The following is a 23,746-nucleotide window of genomic DNA, read 5'->3' as shown; positions in this document are numbered from 1 at the left end:
AAAAAAAAAAAAAAAAAAAAAAAAAAAAAAAAAAAAAAGGGGAAGAACAAAAAGGCTGAAATTATCATCTTGTGACATTGCTGTTTTTTTTTTTTGGTACGCGGGCCTCTCACTGTTGTGGCTTCTCCCGTTGCGGAGCACAGGCTCCGGACGCGCAGGCTCAGCGGCCATGGCTCACGGGCCCAGCCGCTCCGCGGCATGTGGGATCTTCCCGCACCGGGACACGAACCCATGTCCCCTGCATCGGCAGGCGGACCCCCAACCACTGCGCCACCAGGGAAGCCCCTCTGTTTTTTTTTAAATCAGAATTGTACCCATTCTTTTCTTCTTCTTTTTTAAAATATTTATTTATTTGGTTGCACTGGGTGTTAGTTGCAGTGCTTGGGCTCCTTAGTTGTGGCATGTGAACTCTTAGTTGCAGCATGCATGTGGGATCTAGTTCCCTGACCAGGGATTGAACCCATGTCCCCTGCATTGGCAGGCAGATTCTTAACCACTGCACCACCAGGGAAGTCCTGGAGTACAAAGTCGTAACTACTGTGCCACCAGGGAAGCCCCTGCTGTGACATTTCTTAATCGTAGTTTCAGGCATCAGGATCTGTCTGGTTTACGATGCTCTGGCCAGGTGGTCCATGGCTCTGGGGTCTGTGAGCCCATCTCGCCCCGGAGAAACAAGCTGAGTTTGTATGTTAGCGACGTTATCTACAATAGCCATTTTGGTACCTTAACGAAGTTATCAACATCAGCAATTTTAATCATCTGACTCTGATTAGTGTTCAGTTAGCACAGGATTGAGGTCAGACGGGACAAGAAAGGGAATGAAGTTTGGGATCGAGGGATTAATCCTAAACTTGGTAAGGGAACTCGGTTTTAGGGGGGCTCAGTTTCACTACTACGTGTCTGGCACATAAGACCTAATCCTTATAAGACCTGATGGGGGCGGATGACGATCTTCACTTCACAGGTGACAACCTGAGGCCGGAGAGGCATTGTGCCAAGGCCAGAAACCAGTGAAGCTGGGCTTGAAGCCCAGGCCAGCCCCCTAGCCTGCTCCGTCTCCCCCAGAGCCTCTAAAAAGAGGGGATCTGGCCACCCTCAGGGGCCAGCATGAGACGTGGGGCAGCGAGGAGGAAGACGAATTCTCCCTCTACCCTTCTGAGTTCTTGGTTGGGACCCCCTGGAATAAAAGACAGACGAGCAAGAGAAAGACACACAGAAATTTAACATGTATATCTCGTGTATATATGAGAGATACAGAGGGAAACTGAGTAAAACTCCCCAAGGGGGCCCCAGCCACTCCCTTAAATACCATCTTCCGCTAAAGACAAAAGAAAGGTGCTGGGCCTGGGGTGGGTGTTGAGGCCAATTCTGGGAGGTGACCAGGAAAAGCACAGTAAACAAGGGTAAGATTCGTTCTGCAGGTTTTAATTTGTGCTCTCTCCACTGATAAGATTCTCCAGGGATTCAGAGCCAGACTCTTCCTCCTCGTACAGAGAGGGAGACACACTTAACGAATGGAGACTTCTTTTATAAGTGTAAATGCCCCTTACAAAAGCATAACTTCTACTCTGTTTTCAGAGTTTCTCCTGTACCTGCAGTTTCTCAAAAGAATCTTTATGCCAAAGAGGCAGGCTCTGGAGTGGCACCTTCTGCCACCCTTCAGATGGGACTGATGAAATTGCAATGTTGGGCATATGATGGGCTTGCAATACCTGGGCATTGTGGGAAGAACCCAGGCTCAGGGAAGGGAGATCCAGGTTCGAATCCTGATCATGCCAGTTCCTGGCTGTGTGACCTTGGGCAGGTGGCTTGGCCTCTCTGTGCCACTCTTCCTTCAATGTCCTGAGTCCTGGACAGGCCACAGCTGTGAGGATCCACAGGTCTTTCTCCTTGTGCCCACATGAGAAGTGCTTTAAAGGAACTCATCTATTCATTTATCCATTCACTCCTTCATCCATTCGCTCCACAGATATTTCTTTAACATCTATTACGTGCCAGACCTCCTTTCAAGTAGCAAAAGAAAAGTCTCTAGGCATGGGAGGAGTAGAGGAAAGGGTGATTCTGGCAGGGGAACACAGCATGTTCAAAGACCTTGAGGTCAGACAGGCAACTCCAGGCACCAGGCTGGCAAAGGAACTTGAAAGCTGATGCAGGCCCATGAGGCCGTTCACAGCAGACAAGCCTGGTTCAAATCCGAGTTTGGCTTCTCCTTGGCTCTGTGGCCCGGGCAAGGAAGCACTTCACATCCTAGAATCTTTTCCTTGTCAAAGGTAGTTTTCCTCACCTGGAGAGGTTTTTTTGCAGCTCTTCACAGTCAAGGTAAGTTTTAAAAAAAATCTGTGAGCGTGTGAATGCACCCCCAAAGGTGCCCAATTGATGGCCGGGGTTACTTGAGCAAAGTCACTTTTAGTTTATTTTATTATTAAAACAATTAAAAAATTATTTTCCATTACGGTTTACTACAGGATACTGAATGTAGTTCCCCTATGCTATGCAATAGGACCTTGTTTTTAAATAAATTTTTTAATTGTGGTAAAATACATATTACATGAAATGTATCATTTTAACCATTTAAACATGTGCAACTTAGTGGCATTTAGCACATTCTCAGCGTGGTGTAGCCATCACCATTATCTATTTCCAGATCTTTCCCATCACCCCGAAAGGAAACCATGTCCCCATCCGCAGTCACTCCCCATGGCCCCTCCTCCAGCCCTTGGCAGCCACGGAGACTGGCCCCAGAGAGTTGACAGAAGCAGAAGACTAACAGGAATTCTTGAGTTTGTCTTGCAGAGCAACAGATAGGGGAACAGCTTGTTGAAACCCCTCTGCTTGTAAACTGTCTTCACTGATTAAGCTTGCTTTAGTTATTTTTTCTTTCATTCTTTTCTTCCTCTCTTTAATTGCATACCTTCCCAGAGTCACGTAGCCCAGTTGTTTTACAGGAACTTGGAGTCAACTCTTGTGCAACTAAGGCTGATGGGGACCACTGACCCCAAAACTGGGCCCGTGCAAGCATTGAATGAATGGCCTTTTTTTTTTTTTTTTTTTTTTTTTGCGGTATGCGCGCTTCTCACTGTTGTGGCCTCTCCCGTTGCGGAGAACAGGCTCCGGATGTGCAGGCTCAGCTGCCATGGCTCACGGGCCCAGCCGCTCTGCGGCATGTGGGATCCTCCCGGACCAGGGCACGAACCCGTGTCCCCTGCATCGGCAGGCGGACTCTCAACCACTGCGCCACCAGGGAAGCCCTGAATGGCCTTTTGACGTCAGAAAACTCCACCCTCAGATCATGCTAAGTGCCTCCATTTTTGAAGATGCAGAAACATGTAACCCAGATACGCCTGTGCAGAACACTGATTACCTCACCTTTTCCCCTACCTCCAATCACCTTTTCCTATGCCCAAGACCACCCTGCTTCTCCCATAAATATCCCAACCTCCTCGTCTTTGGGGAGGCAGATCTGAGACTTGTTCTCCCGTCTCCTCGCTTGGCTGCCTTATGAATAAATTCTTTCTCTGCTGCAAACCTCAGAGTCTCAGTGTTTGGTTTGCTGTGTGTCAGGCAAATGGACCCAGTTCGGTAACACTGGTATCAACATGTGTGTACAAGTTTTTGTTTGAACACCTGCTTTCAGTTCTCTTGGGTATATATCAAGGAGTGGAATTGCTGGGTCTTGTGTTAATTTTATGTTTAACTTGTTGAGAAATCACCAAGCCTTCTCCTGTCAGTTTTATTTTTCATTATGAAATATTCCAGGCATATACACAAAAGTATCAATAATAAAGTAACAAACACCCAAGTACCCAGCACCCTGCTGAAGAAACATTCCCAAGAGAGCTGAAGCCCGTGTACATCTCCACCACCCACCACTCATCAAGCCTTTGTCTAAAATTGGGATTTGATTTGATCATCCCCATGCATGCCATACACACACACACACACACACACACACACATATATATATATATATATATACACACATATATATAGTAAGTATATTTAAAATTTTATCAACAAAATGGTGCAGTATGCAGCTCCAACGTCTCCTTCCCCTACAGGACCATCAAACAAAAACTATCAGAATTGACTTTGTTAGAACTCTGGAAAACAGAAATTTGTAACAACTAAGTGCATATTGAAGCAAGAAAAAGGCAACTTGAAAATGGTAGGAAAACTTTGTGGCATTTCCACTTGCCCTTGCCCCACCCACTCTGCAGCTCAGCTGTGGTCTTTTTTTTTTTTTAATTTTTATTTATTTTTTATTTTTGGCTGCATTGGGTCTTCATTGCTGCACGCATGCTTTCTCTAGTTGCAGCGAACGGGGGCTACTCTTCACAGTGGTGTGCAGGCTTCTCATTGTGGTGGCTTCTCTTGTGGAGCATGGGCTCTAGGTGTGTGGGCTTCAGTAGTTGCGGCATGCGGTCTCAGTAGTCGTGGCTCACGGGCCCTCGAGCACAGGCTTAAGTAGTTATGGTGCATGGACTTAGTTGCTCCGCGGCATGTGAGATCTTCCCAGACCAGGGATTGAACCCATGTCCCCTGCATTGGCAGGCAGAATCTTAACCACTGTGCCACCAGGGAAGTCCCACAGCTGTGGTCTTGTAGTGAAAATAACCCATGTTCCCAGTGCAGGACCCTGGTCCTTGGATCTGGTGGGAGCAGTGCAGATCTTATTCACAAATTATTGTGTAGGTCTATTCTAACCTGTCTGGGCCTTCTTGAAGGACTGACATGGGTGCTCACCTCTGAACTGCCTAACTTGGAGCTCGGGCTGGAAAAGTGGTGGTTGTTGCTCAAAAGCACTGCAAGCTGAACCAAACATATACAGACACTTAGGGCAAAAGGTTACGGTCAAAACATATTATCAACCACTTAAACCCTGAGAGGAAAAGCTGGGGGATATTATTTGGGAAATTAGGACATTCAAAAGCACCTGTGTATATGAAGGGAATTTAGAAATCCATGTACACACCCAGGGGCAAGACTTATGCTCAGAAGAGAACTGAGAAGACTCTGAGCTTCACCTCAGGCTGATCCCTAGTCTCAGTACAAACCTGGCTAAAAGTTAAAGGAGTATTCCAGCCCAGAACCCATCTACAAACACTGGGAGATGTGGATTTTGTTTGTTTGTTTGGGTTTTTCATTTTTAGCTCCTGGCATTCAAGGAAATCTCTGTCAAGACATTAGCCGGACATGAGCTAAATGGACAGAGACATCAGTGACCACACATGAAAAGGAATACAGTCTTTGCAAAAATAGTTTGGAAAAGTACCTAAACAAAAGGAATACTGCAGCCTTCAACAATTCAAAAACAAAATCAAAACAGCAAAACCCTCAGAAAGGCGTAGAACCTGATTTCCAGAGTTTGCCACATTATAATATTCAAATGCCTAGTTTTCAACAAAAAAAAAACACAAGACATAAAAACATGAAAGAATGGCCCATTCAAAGGAACAAAAGTAATTGACAGAAATCATCCCTAAGGAAGCCCAGACATCAGACCTACTAAACAAAAACTTTAAAACAACTATTTTAAACATGCTCAAAAGCTAAAGGAAAAAAGAAAGAAAAGAAAAAGCTAAAGGAAAACATGAAAAAAGAACTGAAGGAAATCAGGAAAATGGTTTATGAACAAAATGAGATTATCAATAAAGAGACACAAATTATAAAAAGAAACCAAACAGAAATTCTGAATCTGAAAAGTACAATAACTGAAATGAAAAATTCACTAGAGGTGTTCGACAGAAGATTTGAGCAGGTAGAAGAAATAATCAGCAAAGCTGAAGACAGGACAATTGAAATTATCAAGTCTGAAGAGCAGAAATAAGAATGAAGAAAGGTGAACTGAGTCTAAAGGACCTGTAGGACACCATCAAGAGGACCAACATATATATTATGAGAGTCCCAGAAGGAGGAGAGAGAGAGGAAGGGCAGAAAGAATATTTGAAGAAATAATGGCCAAAAACTTCCCAAATTTGATGAAAGATACAAATCTACACATCTCAGAGGCTCAGTGAACTCCAAGTAGAATATACTCAGACCCACACTGAGACACATTGTAATCAAACTGTTGAAAGCCAGAGACGAAAAAGCGAAACTTGAAAGTATTAGGAGAAAGCTATTTATCAAGTACAAGGGATCCTCTATAAGATCAACAGCCAGTTTTTCATCAGAAACCCTAGACTCCAGAAGGCAATGAAATGACATATTTAAACTGCTGAAAGAAAAACTGTTGACCAAGAATTCTATATCCAGCAAAACCATTCTTCAAAAATAAGGGAGAGGGAATTCCCTGGTGGTCCGGTGGTTAGGACTTGGCGCTTTCACTGCCAGGGCCCAGGTTCAGTTCCTGGCTGGGGAACTAAGATCCCACAAGCTGTGCTGCATGGCCAAAAAAAAAAAAGAAAGAAAGAAAAAGAGAAAAAAAAGAAAGAAAGAAAGAAGGAAAGAAAAAGGGAGAAATCAAGACATTCTCAGGTAAGCAAAAGTTGAGGGAGTTTGTTACCATTATACTTGCCATGCAAGAAATGCTAAAGGGAGTCCTGCTGGTTAAAATGAAAGGACCCTAAACAGTAACTCAAAGCTGTATCTAAGACTTGAAGGGAGAAGTAAATAGTTCTACAATAACAGTAGGAGACTTCAATACCCCACTTTTAATAATGGATAGAACATCTAGACGGAAGATTAAAGATATGGAGGATTGAGCAGCTCTCTAAACCAACTAGACCAAACAGACATCTATAGAGCACTCCAACACCACAATACACATCTCTATCAAATGCACATGGAACATGCTCCAGTATAGATCAGCTATTAGGCAAAAAAGCAACTCTCAGTACTTTTTTTGGCATCATTTATTTAATTTTATTTTTTATTGAAGTATAGTTGATGTACAATATTATATAAGTTACAGGTGTACTCTCAATAAATGTTAAAAGGCTGAAATCATCTTCAGCTACAATGGAATAAAGCTGGAAATCAATAACAGAAGGAAAGCTGTTATGTTCACAAATATGTGGATATTAAACAACACACTCTTTTTTTTTCCGCTGCAGAAAGTTTTATTGTTTCCATTTGGTCCAAGGCTTGGGAGAGAGCTCCAGGGTGGTTAAAAATCTGCCTAGTGGCTGCAGAGACGGGCTTCAGGCAGAAGCTCTGATGCCAGAGGGGCTCCTCAGAGGCCGCTGGACTTCAGAGACTCCTAGTCATGCTTGAGGGTGAGTACATCCTAGAGATACTCGCCCAGCCCAGCCTGGGGACCAGCCATCCTGTGGAGGTTGGTCAGGTGGCACCCATCTTCTTGATGGGTTTCACCCCCTCGTCTAGGGAGTGGCTCTCCAGGAAGTCACAGAGGTGGGGGTCTGCATGGGCAGAACCCAGGGCATGCAGGTCCAAAAGGGCCTGGTTCAGGTTCTTCTCAATGAGAATGGCGTCTTCCATAGCGTCCTGGGTTTTACCCCACTCATCCTGAGATGGCTTCTGCACATCCTGGAAGAGGGCACGGCCGCCGCGCTGGTTTTGCATTTTCAAGAGACACTCAGCGCCCTCGCACTTCTCTTTGGCCAATTTGAGGGAAAAGTGGCCCACGCCCTCCAGAGCCACATCGTCGGGATCAAACTAGAAGCCCAGAGACAGGTAGGTGTAGGAGACCCACAGATGCATGTTGACCAGGCGGTTGATGGCAGCCTCCACCTCAGTGGAATAATTCTGATGAATCTGGGAGCTCATGGTTGATCGGTAATAAGGAGTTAATCTCGAAAAATGGTGTTGGCTGGTCCCGGTGACCGAGGATAACTGAGTGGCTGATTCTGAAGGCTGTGACTGGAAAAAAGTGTTGGAGGGTGGTCAGAGGCTGGAGCAAAGGGTGTCCCTGGGTCTGTTCCATCCAAACACTGTTCTAGCAAGAGACAGATGCACGGGACTGCTGAGCACACTGCTAACACACTTTTAAAGAAACGATGGATCAGAGAAGAAATCACAAAAGAAATTGGAAAATACTTGGGGATGAATGAAAACAAAAATACAACACGTTAACGAACGAAACTTGGGTCTGCTCGCCCACGTGCAGTAAAGCCAATCTATTGACACCAGGTTGTAGTGAAGGAAAGTGCAGCATTTATTGCAGGTACAAAGCAAGGTGTCCAGGTAGCTAGTGTTCAAAACACCTGAACTCCCTGGTGGCTTTCAGGGAAAGGTCTTTAAGGACCAGGTGAGGGAGCGGGGTTGTGGGTGTGTGATCAGCTCATGGACATTCTTCTGATTGGCCAGTGGTGAGGTAATCGGGAGTCAACATCATCAACCTTCTGGTTCCAACTGGCCTGAGGTCTACGTGCTTGTGGGCAGCATATGGTTACCCTTTTCCACCTGGTGGAGGTTTCAAGTATCTGAAAAACAACTCAAAGGATGTGGCTCAGAATATTATCTATAGCCCTTGAGATGGAACTAAAGGTTCTTGACTTTGTTTAACGGCTAAACTAGTATTATTTTGTCTTGATTGACGGTTTTCCCTCCTTTCTGCATTTTCTCACTTCTCTGATTAAACTTATGCTTTGGAACTTGAAGAAGGCCTAGGAGCCTAATGTTCTTCTACAGACAAGAGGCAGGCAGAGGACATGGCGGGGTCATGGTGGGGACGTCTGTCCCAGGAAGGCCCCATAGGGTCCTGGTCAATTATAAACATACTAAAAGTTATCAAGAACCTAACTTTATACTTTGAGGGAATAGGAAAAGAGGAGTAAACTAAAATCAAAGGTAGTAGAAGTTAGGAAATCATAAAGATTAGAGCAGACATAAATTAAATAGAGAATAAAGAAATAATAGAGATACTTCCCTGGTGGCGCAGTGCTTAAGAATCTGCCTGCCAATGCAGTGGACACGGGTTCGAGCTCTGGGCCGGGAAGATCCCACAGGCCGTGGAGCAACTAAGCCCGTGCGCCACAACTACTGAGCCTGCACTCTAAAGCCCACAAGCCACAACTACTGAGCCTGTGTGCCACAACTACTGAAGCCCATGCGCCTAGAGCCCGTGCTCTGCAGCAAGAGAAGCCACCGCCATGAGAAGCCCGCGCGCTGCAGTGAAGAGTAGCCCTCCCGCTCACCGCAACTAGAGAAAAGCCTGTGAGCAGCCATGAAGACCCAACTCAGCCAAAAATAAAAATTAATTAATTAATTAAAAAACAAAAAGAACCAAAAAACTTCGGGATTTCCCTGGTGGTCCAGTGGTTAAGACTCTGCGCTTGCAATGCAGGGGATGTGAGTTTGATCCTCGGTCAGGGAGCTAGGATCCCATATGCCACGCTGTGTGACCAATAATAATAATAATAATAATAATAATAATAAACCTTCCAACAGAGAAGTCCAAGACCAGATGGCTTCACTGGTGAATTCTGAATCATTTATGGAATAATACCAATTCTTATCTAATTCTTCGAAATAATAGAAGGGGAAGTGACAGTTCTAACGAGGCCAGAATTACTCTGATAATAATGACAGGTAAATATGTTGCAAGAAAAGAAAATTACACACTGTGAGATAATAGGAAAAAATATATATATATTGGTCTCTGCCCCCGGTTCCTGGCACAGAGCTCCTGAAAACCTTGTAACTTCCTATGTGATAAGAACACTCGGAGCATCTTTTGTTCTAATATTTGGTCTTTGACCCTAGTTCCTGACACAGAGTTCCTAGAGCCTCTGGAATTTCCTGGGTGATAGGAGTGTCTTTCGTTGTAATGATGGGACTGGGTGGGCTCGTGGATGGCCCCTGGATGGGGGCTGGTCACCAGGAGGGCCAAGCCATGATTAGGAGTTTGGAATTTTCAGCCACACTCCCTCCCCCACCATTCTCCAGAGAGGGGGGATGGCCTGAAAACGGAGTTAATGATTGATCATGCCTACGTGATGACGCCTCCATAAAGATCCCAAAAGAACCGGGTTCAGAGAGCTTCCGGGCTGGTGAACACGTGCAGGTGCTGCAAGAGGGCATGGAAGCCGTGCGCCCCTTCCTGGATGCCTTGCCTTCCACATCTCCGTATCTTTTTCATGTTCTTCTTCTTTTTTTTTTTTGCCGGGGGCGGGGGTGGGCTTAAAACAGTAGCAATTTATTTTCTCACAGCTCTGGAGGGTACAAGTCTGAAATCAAGGTATTGATAGAGCCACGCTCTTTCTGAGATCTATAGGGAAGAATCCTTCCCTGCCTCTTCTAACCTCAGGTGTTTGCCGGCAATCCTTGGTGTTCCTCGGCTGGTAGAGGCATCACTCCAATTTCTTTTTAAATTTAATTTAATTTACTTATTTTTGGCTGCGTTTGGTCTTCATTGCTGCATGCGGGCTTTCTCTAGTTGCGGCAAATCAAAACTATGGTGAGATACCACTTCATTTATTTTTAAAATGTATTTATCTATTTGTTTGTTTGTTTATGGCTGCGTTGGGTCTTCGTTGCTGCCCGTGGGCTTTCTCTAGTTGCGGTGAGCGGGGGATACTCTTCGTAGCGGTGCGCAGGCTTCTCATTGCCATGGCCCTCGTTGCAGAGCATGGGCTCTAGGCGCCCGGGCTTCAGTAGTTGCGGCGCACGTGCTTAGTTGCTCCGCAGCATGTGGGATCTTCCTGGACCAGGGCTGGAACCCCTGTCCCTGCATTGGCAGGGGGATTCTTCACCATTGCGCCATCAAAGAAGTCCCGAGATACCATTTTATACCCATTAGCATGGCTATTAGCAAAATAACAAGTGTTGGTGTGGAGAAATTGGAACCCTCTTGGACCTCTGGGGGAAATGTGAAATGGTGCAGCTGCCGTGGAAAACAGTTTGGTAGTTCCTTACAAAGCTAAACACAGAACGACCATATGATCCAGCAACTCCACTTCTGGATATATATTCAAAAGAATTGAAAGCAGGGACTCAAACTGAGCTTGTACACCAATGTACACAGCAGCACTATTCACAATAGCCAAAAGGTGGAAACAATGCAAATGCCCACCAATAACTGAATGGATAAACAAAATTTGGTATATCCACACAAGGGACTATTACACAGTCATAAAAATAGAATGATGTTCTGATCCATGGTACAACGTGGACGAACCTTGAAACATTATGCTGAGTGAAATAAGCCAGTCACAAAAGGACAAACATTATATGATTCCACTGGTATGAAATGTCTAGAATATGCAAATTCATAGAGACAGGAAGTCAATTTTAGGTTACCAGGGGCCGGAGGAAGAGGGGGTAGAAATGAGGAATTATTGCTTAACAGTTACAGAGTTTCTGTTTGGAGGTGATGGGAAAGTTTTGGAAGTAGACAGTGATGTTATACTATATGTATGCTCAACATTTCAGATGTACTTAATGTCACTAACAGTCCACTTAAAAATGGTTAAAATGGCAAATTCTATGTATGTTATATATATTTTACCACAATACAAAAATGCAAATTAAAAAACCTTGATAAAAATGGTATCACACTGTTACAATTATTTTCACTCAAGGGTCTGGATTGGAGATTTTTGCCTGCAAGTCTGGCCCATCCTTTTTCACTGCTGTATAGTACTCCATCGTACTATTCGAACACACCCGAATATTTCCCAAGTTTCCAGCTCCTTCTTATTATGAACCATGCTGCTGGGAAGGCATGCACATGTAGGTTTCTCTAGGGTTCACACTAGGACCAGGAGGGAGGGTCCAGCCATCCTCAGCTGTGTTAGCATGGCCAAATTGTTCTTCTGAGTGGTCAAGCCAATTCCCACGCCCATCACCAGTGACTCTGTCCCCTGCCTAAGAGTGAAATGGGATCTCAGTGAATTTTTTCCCCTGATGACTAGATTGAGCTTCTATTTATTGGTTGTCCTGGGTTCATCTTCCCAGAATTGCCTTTTCATGCCTGTACTGCATTGAATAGTGTGTCCCCAAATTCATGTCCACCAGAACCTCAGATTGTGACCTTGAGGGTCTTTGTAGATGTAATTATTTACATTAAGATGAGGTCATACTGGAGTAGGGTGGGCCCTAAATCCAATGACTGATTACTTTGTAAGAGGACACATGAAGATGGAAGCAGAGATTGGAGTGATGCAGCCACACGCCAAGGGACGCCGACCAGTGCCAGAAGCCGCCAGAAGCCAGGAGAGCGGCCTGGGACCAATTCTCCCTCATAGCCTCCAGACCTGCTGACACTTTGATTTGGGACTTCTGGCCACCAGAACTGTGAGAGAATAAATTTCTGCTGTTGTAAAGCAGAAATGTAAGACCCAGTTCGTGGTCATTGTTATGGCAAAAACAATGCCATCTGCCCATTTTTCTGTGTGGTGTTTTTTCTTTCCGTCTAGTGTGTCTGGTGGAGTGGGGGCACTTCATATGTCCTGGAAGCTATTCCTTGGTCAGTTAAATGCATCGCAGGTATCTCCTCTCTGTCCCTGGCTTATCTTTTCAATTTCTTGATGGATTTTTTTGGTGGCCGAAAGTTTGAAATTGTGACTGATTCCAAAGGACTGTCCCAAAAGTATTCATTTTTTTTCCTTGTCAAGAGCAGGTTTTCATTTTTCAGGCAGTTAAGCCTGGGGTATAATTTTCTCTCTTCCGTGATGCTCTCAGCCGGCCGTGACTTCCCTGCCTTCGGGGTTTGGGCCTCTGCCAGCGCCCCTACCTCTCAGAATCAGAGCTCAGTGAGGGAAGAATGGGGACAGCTGAGTGTGAGTCAGCAGGGCCTGGGCTGCAGGCGGAGCGGGGGACGGAAGTGGTCAGCTCAGGCCCTGGGACCGGCTGTGCGGATTCCTGGCTGTGGGTGGTCACCAGCACAGCCCAGGCCGGGCAGGAAGTGGGTCAGCTGAGGCATCAGGCTTGGAGCCCCACATGCTCACTGCCCGGAACCCATAACCTCCCGACCTCCCGCCCCCACACGACCCCCTCCAGCACCCTGGTTTGCATGCCTGCTCCCGTAATGGTTTCACTGACCACAGTGTGCATTTATGGAGCACCTGCTGTGCGCTAGGCCCTGGCTGAGTGTGGACCCCCGGCCCTGCCAGGTGGCTGGGGGAATCAGTTCCCTGACACTGGGGGAAACTGAGGCCCAGAACAGGGCAGCCCTGTGCATGACTCACACAGCGTGGTGTCCCAGTCACCCAGCATCCCAAATCCTCCTCCTTGGCTGGCTGGGGCCCTCTCCACCTCTAGGTGTCCTTGCCCTAAACACGGCAACTTAGAAGAAAAAACAGCTAGGAAGTTTCCACGTTTTCTCTCTTTGCCTCCCTCAGTCCCTCTCTCTCTCTCCTTTGTTCTCTCTGCATTTCTGGTTTTCTGTTTCTCACCACCACCCCCACCAGTGTGTGTGTGTGTGTGTGTGTGTGTGTGTGTGTGGACTGAACGCACCCCTCCTGTCTTCCAGGGGACCAGGACACGTCCGGGCAGGTCTGGACACTCCTTGTAGAAACTGCTGACTGCCTAGTGGCAAGATGCCAGGGCAGAAAGGAGCCAGTAGGAAGGTTGAAGAGGGTGTGCAGGAAGGCCTAGTTTGGGATTTCTGGTGTGGTGCTTTGCCCTTCTTACCCCCACCCAGGCCTGTCACACTCAGAGTGTCCCAAGATGACCTCAGCATCTTCCCCCAAAACTTTGGGTTTTGAGGGATGCATAGGAGTTATCTAGGTGTAGATGGAGGAGGGGGGACTTCCAGGCAGAAAAGACAAGCTGGGGTCAGCAGAGACAAGGGAAAAGGGGTTCAGATGTCCAGCAGAGGAGTCTGGCTTGCTCCTGTGGGCCAAGGGGAGCCACCGAGGGTGTGAGAGGTGGAGAGGGGCCCAGGCAGATCCCTGGAATGGGATGGACTCTTGTCTGAGACGTTCACCTTTAAGACAGAGAACATCCAAGCGAGAGCTGAGGGAAAACTCTGTTGAATGGGGCCAAGGCTTACCCTTGAATGAGCCTCCCTGAATATACCTTAGACCCTTCAGCTGCCTGTCTGTCCCCCATCACAGCTGGGAGCCCTACACTGTACTCCCAGCCTGGAAGCTGCTGGTTTCCTGGTGTGTCCCCAGTCCAAAGCCCAGTGCACAGTAGGTAATTTATAAGTTCCTGGAGCAGCCAAGAGGAGATGGGGCTCTAGAGGCAGGGAAAAGGCAGGGTGGGGGCCTCAGCTGGAGGAGGCGCCTGGCCTTCAGGGGCGTGTCATCCCCCTTCCCCACCCAGAGGCTCCTGCGCCTCCCTGCGCCCCCTGTTGGCCTCAGAATGGAACACCCAGCCCCGACCCCTCTCCTGTCTCCCATAGCTTATTGCACACCTATTATGTGCCCAGTGCTGTTCTGGGTGCAACAGACACAGGGGACCCCAGACAGACCTGCCTGTCCTCCGGGACTCCCATAGAACTAGTCAGTTACTACCCAGAGTATGTTGGCACGAGGGTGGGGGGGAACCAGGCAGCTATGGGAGGCAGAGGAGGTACCTGGACAGCCAGGAGGGCTTCCTAGAGGAGGAAGTAATAGTAGTTGTACTTATTAAGTAAGTACTATGCGCCAGAGCTGTAAAAGCAGAATCTCACTGAATTCTCACACAAGGCCCCTGAGTGTGGGGAGCTGAGGCTCAGGGAAGTGGGCCTCAGATCGTCCCCCACCTCTCAGCTTCTCATAGCCTTTGGAATAACACCCAGACCACTCGCCAGGCCTTGAGACCCTGTACCATCAGCCCTGCTACCCCTCCCACATCCCTCCACCTGAATCACCCAATCTCCTCCACACACAGCCATCCCTCTTGGCCTGCAACTTGTAGGGTACAGTTGAGGTCAGGGGGTTTCTCTCTGGGCAGCGTGGCCAAGGGTAGGCGGCGGTTCCCGTTGAACCAGGGAGGTGAGGGGAGGTTTCCAGGATTTGGGAAAAGGATCCCCCATGTAAAAAGGACACAGCCCCTTCCAGTGACCACAGGAGCATCTATATGGTACACCTGGGACCCTGCTCACACCCCGGGGCCGTGGAAAGAGCCAGCCTTAGAAGCAAAACCACCGTGCTATAGACACCTCATCTTGGGGTGCAAAGACCTTGGGGGCTCAGGGACTTGGAGGGGGTACCCCTTCCCCTGGGACCCATGTTCCCCAAAACAAGCCATTTCCTTACTGCTGAAGCCCCTTCTTCTTTGAAGGCCACTGACTCTGGAGTGTCCCCATTCCTGCTGAGGACAGACACAGGGGGATGACCGAATCCTGTTTCCGGTGTTCAAGCTGCTCAGTCCAGAGTAGCCGGCTTGGGTTCACATTCCCGCCCCTCCTCTCCTTGGGACAAGGGGCTTCAACTGACAGAGACTCAGTTTCCCCAGCTGTAAAAGGTGGTAACAGCATCTCCCCCACAGGGGAATTCTGCACACACTGGGGGTCAACATGATCACGATTCAAATCCCACTCCCCACCCCGCTTGCTGTGTGACCATAGGCAAGTTACTCAACCTCTCTGTGCATCAGAACCAAGGCAGTGAGTTGTAGGAGGTAGAACACTCAGTACAGAAATCCTCTCATCATTATCCACTCAGCACACTCATTGCAGTGGCCACGCACCAAGTACCAGGTCACACACCAAGCACCAAGGACAGAAACACTGGTGATTTGAGGCCCCCTCTGCCAGTTGATGACCCCAGGTTGAGGATGACCCTGGCGGATGCCAGCTTCTCACAAAGACACACAAGAAATTGCATATTTCAACTGTTTTATTTGCTTTCTGGGGTGTCAAGTTTGGGGTCTCCCAGGGTCCAGCCCCCAGCAAAGTCTGGCAGACCCTTGCCCGGCCTGGGGTCCCAGACACGGCGCTTTCAGACAAGGCACTCATAGGGTTCAGGGAAAAGCCACCCCGAAGCTGCAGGGGCTGGACCCTCCTTTGGGGACAGAACATGGGGTCACCTTCAGCGGGAAGGGTTTTTCCTAGAGAGAGATTTACGACAAGATAGAAACCTGAGATGTTAAGGGAGCCCCGGAAACATGCCTGAGCAGGAGGAAGGCCAACTCTGTTTCCCACGATCCAGATGGGTCTCCCGTGGCATCCAGCCAGGCCTTGGGAGCACAGAGCCCAATTCCAAACCGGCTTTCTCTGGGATTTCCTCCAAGTATGCAGGACACAAAAGCCACTGGCCCCAGGTCCCACCCCTGCGAACGGCTTGGGTGAGGCCGGTCTGGGCAGCGGGGAACCAGGGCCTGGGGGTGCTTCTCTCTTTCCCATCCTGTCCCCTCTCTGTGCCCCATGTGTACTGCAGAGGCAGGCACTTCTGTGGGTCTCTGGGCAGCTGAAGGGAAGCCTTGGGTGAGGGGAGGGAGGAGGAGAAAAAGGTCTTAAGTGGGGGGAGCAGCTCGGGCTGGACTGGAGCCCTTGGGGGTCTAGGAACCCCTGAAACTCAAGCTGTGACAACTGCCCCTAAACTGGAGGACAGGATCTCGTAGCAGGTATGCCCAGTGTCCATCCAAGAACTAACTTTCAAGATGTGGATTTTGGGCAAATGTCCTTTCCCCTCGACAGCCATTCTGCCCTGGGTCTGAGGGGGATCCTGGCCTTTAACACACTTCTTCACTGCAAAAATGGAGATGTTTTTCCTCCCAGTGGCAGCCCTGGTCCCTTTACGAGGCACTTGTTCCATGAGAAGGGAAATTTAATTGGGGTTATAAAAACAAAGCCCTTTTTAGCTCCCCACAAGTCTGTGGAGGCCATGAGACTCTTGGCCACGAGGGATGACCTGACAATAAGGCAGCAGCCTCTGCCTGTATGACCACCATCAGCGCCTCACGCTGGCTGCAGGCTTGAGAAGGCTTCCAGTGGCCTCAGGGCAGAGGCTGGGTCCTCAGAGGAGAATGGGGCTTTGTCCCACCATCCCCGAAGGGGACTTCTGTGTTCAGACACTCCAAGAGGTGAAGAGGTCAAAGGTCAACAGTCTAGACAGTGGCAGCAAAAAACAGGCCAGTGTGGTGGGTGGATTTCCACGAGCAGCTCCCTTCCCCCTCCCGGCCACCCCTCGGGGGAACAGGCCTGTGGGGGTACATGCACACCCCCTGGCCCGGCTTCCTGGCAGAAACTTCTAAGATAACAAAAAGGCATCAACAGTATCCTTTTCCAGTCGTCCCCTTGAGCCGGCCCTTTCTGTTCTAGAAGTTTCCACGCCAGCAAAGAGCAGGGTAGCTGAAAACTATTTTTCTTGCTGAAACTATCACAATCTGACCTTTCCCCAAAGACCTGGCACCGACTGGGAAGCCATGACGTCTGCCCACCACCCCCTGCTGCCCACGGCCCTGTCTCTCTCAGTGGCCAGGAGACCTTGGCTGTTCCTTGATTGGACCAGGTGAGCCAGGTGGCACCAAGCCCAGTCCACCAACTGGAATTGCTGCTTCTTCCCACCTTTCTTTCTATCCACTCCGTCTTATTTCTTTTCCGAGCTACGTACTCATATGCAGACCACCGACCTCCTTTTTGGTGGGAAGCGGGGCGTCAAAGGGGCTTAGAGAAGAATAAAGTTATAAGGTGCAGAGGCTCTGGCACCTTAAAGGAGATGCCATCACCCGACGCCCAGATCACTGTCTCTGCCCCCATCCCCCACCTCAGTACCCTCCACAGGACTCACCAGAGAGAGGCCCCCTCCACTTTCCTATGAGTCCACCCCCAGCATCACTTCTCACTTTTCCCCCACCAGCCTTCCCGCCACATCCCTCAGCCCATCCTTCCACCATTAACACTCACTGCACCCACCCCTCCTGGCATTGCTCACCTCCGTACATGCCAAGCTGCACCCACTTCACAGGCTCATCCCTTTCCCTATTCTGTGCCCCCGACAACCCAGACTCTGAAATGACAAGGCAGAAGGAATGAGACTTGGCCCCCCTCTTCTCACACAAGGACATTTTTTTCCGGGACCCAACAAATGCAGACAGATATACCATGGATTGAATGGCTGAGTTTGCCCCAAAGAAAATGATAAAAAGTAATTAAAACAGGAAAATTTAAAAGCTGGCAGGGAGCGAGTGAAACGTTTAATGGCTATCTGATTAAACAAAAATGAGCTATGTGCTCTGTATCATGAACAAGGACAGGGTTCTGGTTTGACTTGAGGAGGAAATCTAAAACCATGGCAGGAACACAAAAATCACACACACACACTCGACAATGATCAGACAATAAATTATGTCTCTAAGTTGCTAAACCACATGGTGCTTTAAACAGAGGAGAGAAGGGAGGACAAAAGAAAGATGAAAATGCAGAGTTTGGGGATGGTGTGTCTGGGTTCCGTGGGCACCCAGCTAAGCTCAAACCTGGCTCACTTCCAGTCTTCCCTCCCTACTCCAGCTTGCCTAGGTCCATTTCCTCCTCAGAGCCCCACAGATCAGACCTTTAGAGAACAGAGCTAGTTAGAGCCAGATGCCATTCTTCATAAGACCTCTGGGGGACCCCCTGGCGTTGAGCCCCCCGCCGCATTCAAAAAGCCACAACCTCTGCTCACAGAAGCCAGCTGAGTGAGTAGATGCCATGACATCCTATGCTCCAGATTTCTCAGGAGACTGCAAACTCGGACCAGGGATGTGGAGGGGGCATTTCTGGCAGATGGAGGGCTGGCATGGAGAGGGGAGCTAGGTCCTGATCATTTTACCCTGCGGGCCATGGTACACACCCACCATATGCTGACCCCACGTCACCATATGCCATATGCTGACCCCAGGTCACCCACCTGTGCCCACTTTTCCCCTCCAGAAAAAGCCCAGGACTCAGAAAATGCATTTCACTCAGAAACCTATCAACCTGGTCTCCAAGCGACACAGCAGCTCAACGGAGGCAGCAACCACCCTGGGCATCGGAACAGCAGGGAAAGAGGGCGAATGTTTAAGAAAACGAAACAAAACAAAAATCTCAGCTGTTTTCAAAAGAGCTGCATGCTGGGAAACACCAACATGATCCAACACAGCATCAGACTACAGCACGCTTCACACTTAGTGAAGCGATAAAACTGCGCGTTCTCCAAAAAAATAGAAGGATACTTCCAAAACGTGTGTTTTCCTCACGGTTGCTTCTGCCACCCCCTCTCTCTGATGGGTGCCAGGGTCCAGCTGAATTTAGTTGCCTCCTGGGAGATGTCACTCTCAACCCTGCTGCTAAGTTCAAAGTCACCAGGGAGTGAGATAAAAATTTACCAGGGAGTGAGATAAAAATTTACCGTGTCCTAGGCGCATCCAAAAACCAACTACACGAAGCCTGCTGGCTGCCCCACCGCTCTCCTGCTCAAATACACCAGCACGCATGGAGCTCAGCCCCCAGACTCCATTTTGGCCCTCTCCCCTTAAGGAAAACAAGCACCAAGACTGAAAATCCAGGTCAGATGTGGGGTAGGTTTGCAGCTCCTATGCACTTTTCCATTAAAAAAAAAAAAAAAAAGTCATGTGCATGTTGAAATGAGAGTCTGCTTTCCCACCGGCAGCCCGGCCCCAGCGGCCCCGTGGGTACAGCTCACAGCTCGGTCGTTGAAAGGGTCAGCCAACCCTTTCAGTCTCCTGGGGCAACAGCCACCCCCCGCTCCCCGTGGTCTGGCCATGGGCCCAGTGCCACAAGCCCTGAGCAAGGGGACCTCAATGTCACCCCCAAAACAAAGTTGTAGGTCCAGTGTTCAGGGCAGGAGGCTGAAGGGGCTGCACCCCAGGAAAAAGAAAAGACACTTCTATGTTTGGCTAAAGCCCGCGTTTTAACCAAAGGGAATATAAATTACTCGGTGCCCAAACTAGCACTATTGTTTTTAAAAAGAGAATAAGAAAGAAGAAAAAAAGCCATGCCACGTCCCAAGGCAGCCCTTGCCGGGGCTGTCCAGGCTGCTGGGACATGGATCGGGGTAGAGAGTCTCCACGACGTGTTTACATTTGGGAAGAAACAGTCACGGACGGAGGGAACTCTGGAATCCCTCCACCACAGACTTAGAATGGCAGGTAGCCCCAGCCATGGGATCACGGGATAGAGACACCTGAGCGGGGTTCTCTGCAGAAATCAGGACCTCCCGGCTTCCTGGCCGCCACAGCTGTATCCCCAGATGCAAAGAGAAATAGAGAAAAAAATTCTTCACTGCGGCCTTCAAATCAACCAGTGCTTTTGCAGAGAAAAAGGGAGAGGAGGTGTGTAAGTTGGCATATTTGATCCAAAATAGATCCCCAGCTGATGGGCTCGTCCTTCCCGGTCAGGCCCCGGAGGGCGGACGTCTCTCTCAGGGTCCCTGGCAGAATGAGGTCTTGGGAGGCCTGAGCAGCAATCAGTGTTTGTGGCAACAGTTGAGTTTGCCTTCTGACTGCTCTAGGACGTCCAGCATCTCCTCGATGATGGCCTGAAGTGCCCGGCCCAGCTGGTCTGCATTGTAGGGCTTGCCCAGAGGGGGCACGTGAACAAAGGCTGAGCGGCCGTGACTCTGGTACAGAGAGGTATAGTAGGCGAAGTCGCAGAGGTACCTAAGCCACAGGGCGTGGGGGATGGGAAGGAGACCAAACGGGGTCAGAGAGTGAATGTTCCATTGAAATCCATCATAAGACACCCCCCCCGCCCCAACCTCACCAGTCATCCACAAGACGGAATACTGCTTCTCCCTCCCCAGGCCAGCAAATAAATAAATAAATAAATAACTCCAAGTGCTGGGGTATATGTGGGGAAGGAAGCAGTGTGAGATGCTGCTGGCTGGGATACAAATTGCCCCAGGGGAGGGCAATCTGGCAGGCTAGAAAAATTACAAATGTGCAATATTCAATATTTTGTGATAAACCTTAATGGAAAAGAATATGAAACAGAATATATATATACATATATATATATATGTATATATATATCTCAATCACTTTGCTGTACAGCAGAAATTAACACAACATTGTGAATGAACCATACTTCAATAAAATTTTTTAAAAATAATTTTTGGGCTTCCCTGGTGGCGCAGTGGTTGAGAGTCCTCCTGCCGATGCAGGGGACACGGGTTCGTGCCCCGGTCCGGGAAGATCCCACATGCCGGGGAGCGGCTGGGCCCGTGAGCCATGGCCGCTGAGCCTGCGCGTCCGGAGCCTGCACTCCGCAACGGGAGAGGCCACAACAGTGAGAGGCCCACGTAACGCAAAAAAAATAAATAATAATAATTTTTTAAAAATTACAAATGCATAGACTTTATGACCTGATGTTTTGAGTTTTTAGACTATCTCAGGAGCCATCTGCACACGAGCACGAGAAAGACGAACAAGGTATCTGCTGCAGCATGATGTGTAAAAGCAGAAAAACAGGAAGCAACCGGCTAGGATCTGAATGTCCCCCCAAATCCCCTCCCGCCCTGTGAGGACACGGCCAGAAGTCGGCAGTCTGCAACCTATAGGAAGGCCTTTATCAGAACACCACCGTGAGGGTGCCTGGATCCTGAACTTCCTTGCCTCCAGAGCTGTGAGCAGTAACTTTCTGTTGTTTATACACTGCCCAGTCTGGGGTTTTTTTTTTGGTTATAGCAGACTAAAACACCACCTAAGTGTCCACTGACAGAGGAGTGGCTTAATAAACTCTGGTTCATCTGCACAGTGGAATACTATGCAGCCGTTTACAAGGCAGGCAGTGGAGCCACAGGAAGACAGAACTCACTAAGACCCATGTCGCATGCCCACAAGTGAAACCAAGGAAGGGAACTCTCATGAAAATGCACACCACGTAACCCCATCCACGTGAAAGCGAAGTGAAAGAGGACAAAATTCGAAAGTAGTACGCCAGATGGCCTACATATGTATGGAAACATATGTGTGGGTGAGTAGGAAGGGTCATAATTTAAGTCTCTGATTTAACCGAGGGATCCCTGGGGCGGGGAGGGGCGGTGGGGAGGAGAGAGGGCAAGAGAATCTTTCACAACAGGAAAGTATGAGAATATTCTCTAGAATTATCTGAGTAACTTAAAATTAATTTTAGGAGAGTTCCCTAGTGGCCTAGTGGTTAGGGTTCCGGGCTTACGCCTACAGGGCCCGGCTTCAATCCCTGGTCAGGGAACTGAGATCCTGCAAGCTGTGTGGTGCAGCCAAAAACAAAAAAAAATGAGTTTAAAAAAAAGACTGAGCCCGCGTGCCACAAATACTGAAGCCCGTGCGCCTGCAGCCCGTGCTCCGCAACAAGAGAAGCCACCGCGATGAGAAGCCTGCACACTGCACCAAAGAGTAGCCCCTGATCGCTGCAACTGGAGAAAACCCACGTGCAGAAATGAAGACCCAATGCAGCCAAAAATAAATAAATTTTTTAAAAAAAAGGACTGGTGGGAGGGGGACGGGGCAATGTAGGAGAAGGGGATTAAGAGGTACAAACTATTCGGTATAAAATAAGCTACAAGGATATATTGTACAATACAGGGAATATAGCCAATATTTTATAATAACTATAAATGGAGTATAATTTTTTAAAAATAAATTTATTTATTTCTTTTTGGCTGCTTGGGTCTTCGTTGCTGTGTGCAGGCTTTCTCTAGCTGCGGCAAGTGGGGGCTACTCTTCCTTGAGCGGGCTTCTCATTGTGGTGGCTTCTCTTGTTGCGGAGCATGGGCTCTACGCATGTGGGCTTCAGTAGTTGTGGCACATGGGCTCAGTAGTTGTGGCTCGCAGGCTCTAGAGCACAGGCTAGGTAGTTGTGGTACACGGGCTTTGTTGCTCCACGGCATGTGGGATCTTCCCAGACCAGGGCTCGAACCTGTGTCCCCTGCATTGGCAGGCGGATTCTTAACCACTGCGCCACCAGGGAAGCCCAGGAGTGTAACTTTTAAAAACTGTGAATCACTGTATTGTACATCCGTAACGTATACTATTGTACATCAACTATACTTTAATAAAAAAAAAATTAAGGGACTTCCCTGGTGGTCCAGTGGTAATGAGTCTGCCTTACAATGAGGGGGACACGGGTTCAATCCCTGGTCAGGGAACTGGGATCCCACATGCCACGGGGCAACTGGGCCTGCACGCCACAACCACTGAGCTCAGAAGCCTCAACTAAAGAGCCCAAGTGCCACAAACTACAGAGCCCACGTGCCCTGGAGCCCACGTGCCACAACTAGAGAAAAGAAAGAACCCACACGCCACAGCTAGAGAGAAGCCCACGCATCACAATGAGAAGAGCCCGCGTGTGGCAACGAAAGATCCCACATGCCACAGGGAAGATCTCGCATGCTGCAATTAAGACCTGACGCAGCCAAAAATAAATTAAATAAAGAAATAATAAATAAATCTTTAAAAAATAATAATAATTTTAAAAAAAAGACTGATGGTAAATTCAGCCACTTCATTCTGTCAACTGAATTTGCCACCTGCTGCCTTTGGACTGGAGAGGTGTACAAAGTGTTGAGAAGTCAAGGTATCTGGTGTTGAGAGGGCATAGAACAGAGAGGTCTGGGAGGCTGGGGAGTCCTCCCCAAAGGGGCAACATTTTGGAGTTAAGACCTGAAAGAGGTATTACCAGAGGGAGGTGAGCTCTGGGCAGAGGTCTTAGCATGTGCAAAGGCCCTGATGCTAGAGTGAGCTTGGTGTGTTTGAGGAACAGGAGGAGGCTGGTTTGTGGGTCTGGAAGGCAGTGGTGAGGCAAGAGTGAAGGCAGAGGAGGGTGGAGAGGTGGGCAGGGGTCAGACCACACAGAACCTGTGCGTGGTGGAGAGTTGGGATTTCATTCGAGGTGCAGTGGAAGCTGTAGGAAGAATTAAGCAAGTTAGGGACATCATCGGACTTAAATTAATAGACCCTCTAATAGGCTGGATAGTTAGTTTCTGTCCCAAATCTGTGTTCATCTAGAACC

The 23,746-nt window shown here is 48.5% G+C and overlaps 1 protein-coding gene and 1 pseudogene across 4 annotated transcripts in view; both read right to left on the bottom strand.

Moving 5' to 3' along the window:
• Positions 1-6,820: 6,820 nt before the first annotated feature.
• PGPEP1 (pyroglutamyl-peptidase I) overlaps positions 6,821-23,746 on the bottom strand; it is a 42,182-nt gene continuing 25,256 nt past the window's right edge. For 2 of the 4 annotated variants that reach the window (XM_027084716.1, XM_027084712.1), the window contains exon 5: positions 20,098-20,415. In XM_027084716.1, coding sequence (XP_026940517.1) covers positions 20,223-20,415 — 193 coding nt within the window. In that variant the 3' untranslated portion in view covers positions 20,098-20,222. Of the gene's footprint in view, positions 7,822-15,653; positions 20,416-23,746 lie in introns of those variants that run through there. The other 2 variants (XM_027084717.1, XM_027084718.1) reach the window with 2 other exon arrangements.
• Positions 7,282-7,728, bottom strand: LOC113608870 (ferritin light chain pseudogene; annotated as a pseudogene).

The sequence above is a fragment of the Aethalodelphis obliquidens genome, unplaced genomic scaffold, assembly GCF_003676395.1.
Source record: "Aethalodelphis obliquidens isolate GAN/ISIS:26980383/991018 unplaced genomic scaffold, ASM367639v1 scaffold53, whole genome shotgun sequence".
NCBI lineage: Eukaryota > Metazoa > Chordata > Mammalia > Artiodactyla > Delphinidae > Aethalodelphis > Aethalodelphis obliquidens.
The sequence above is the reverse complement of the archived record's forward strand: the minus strand, read 5'-3'. Positions and strand labels throughout refer to the sequence as shown.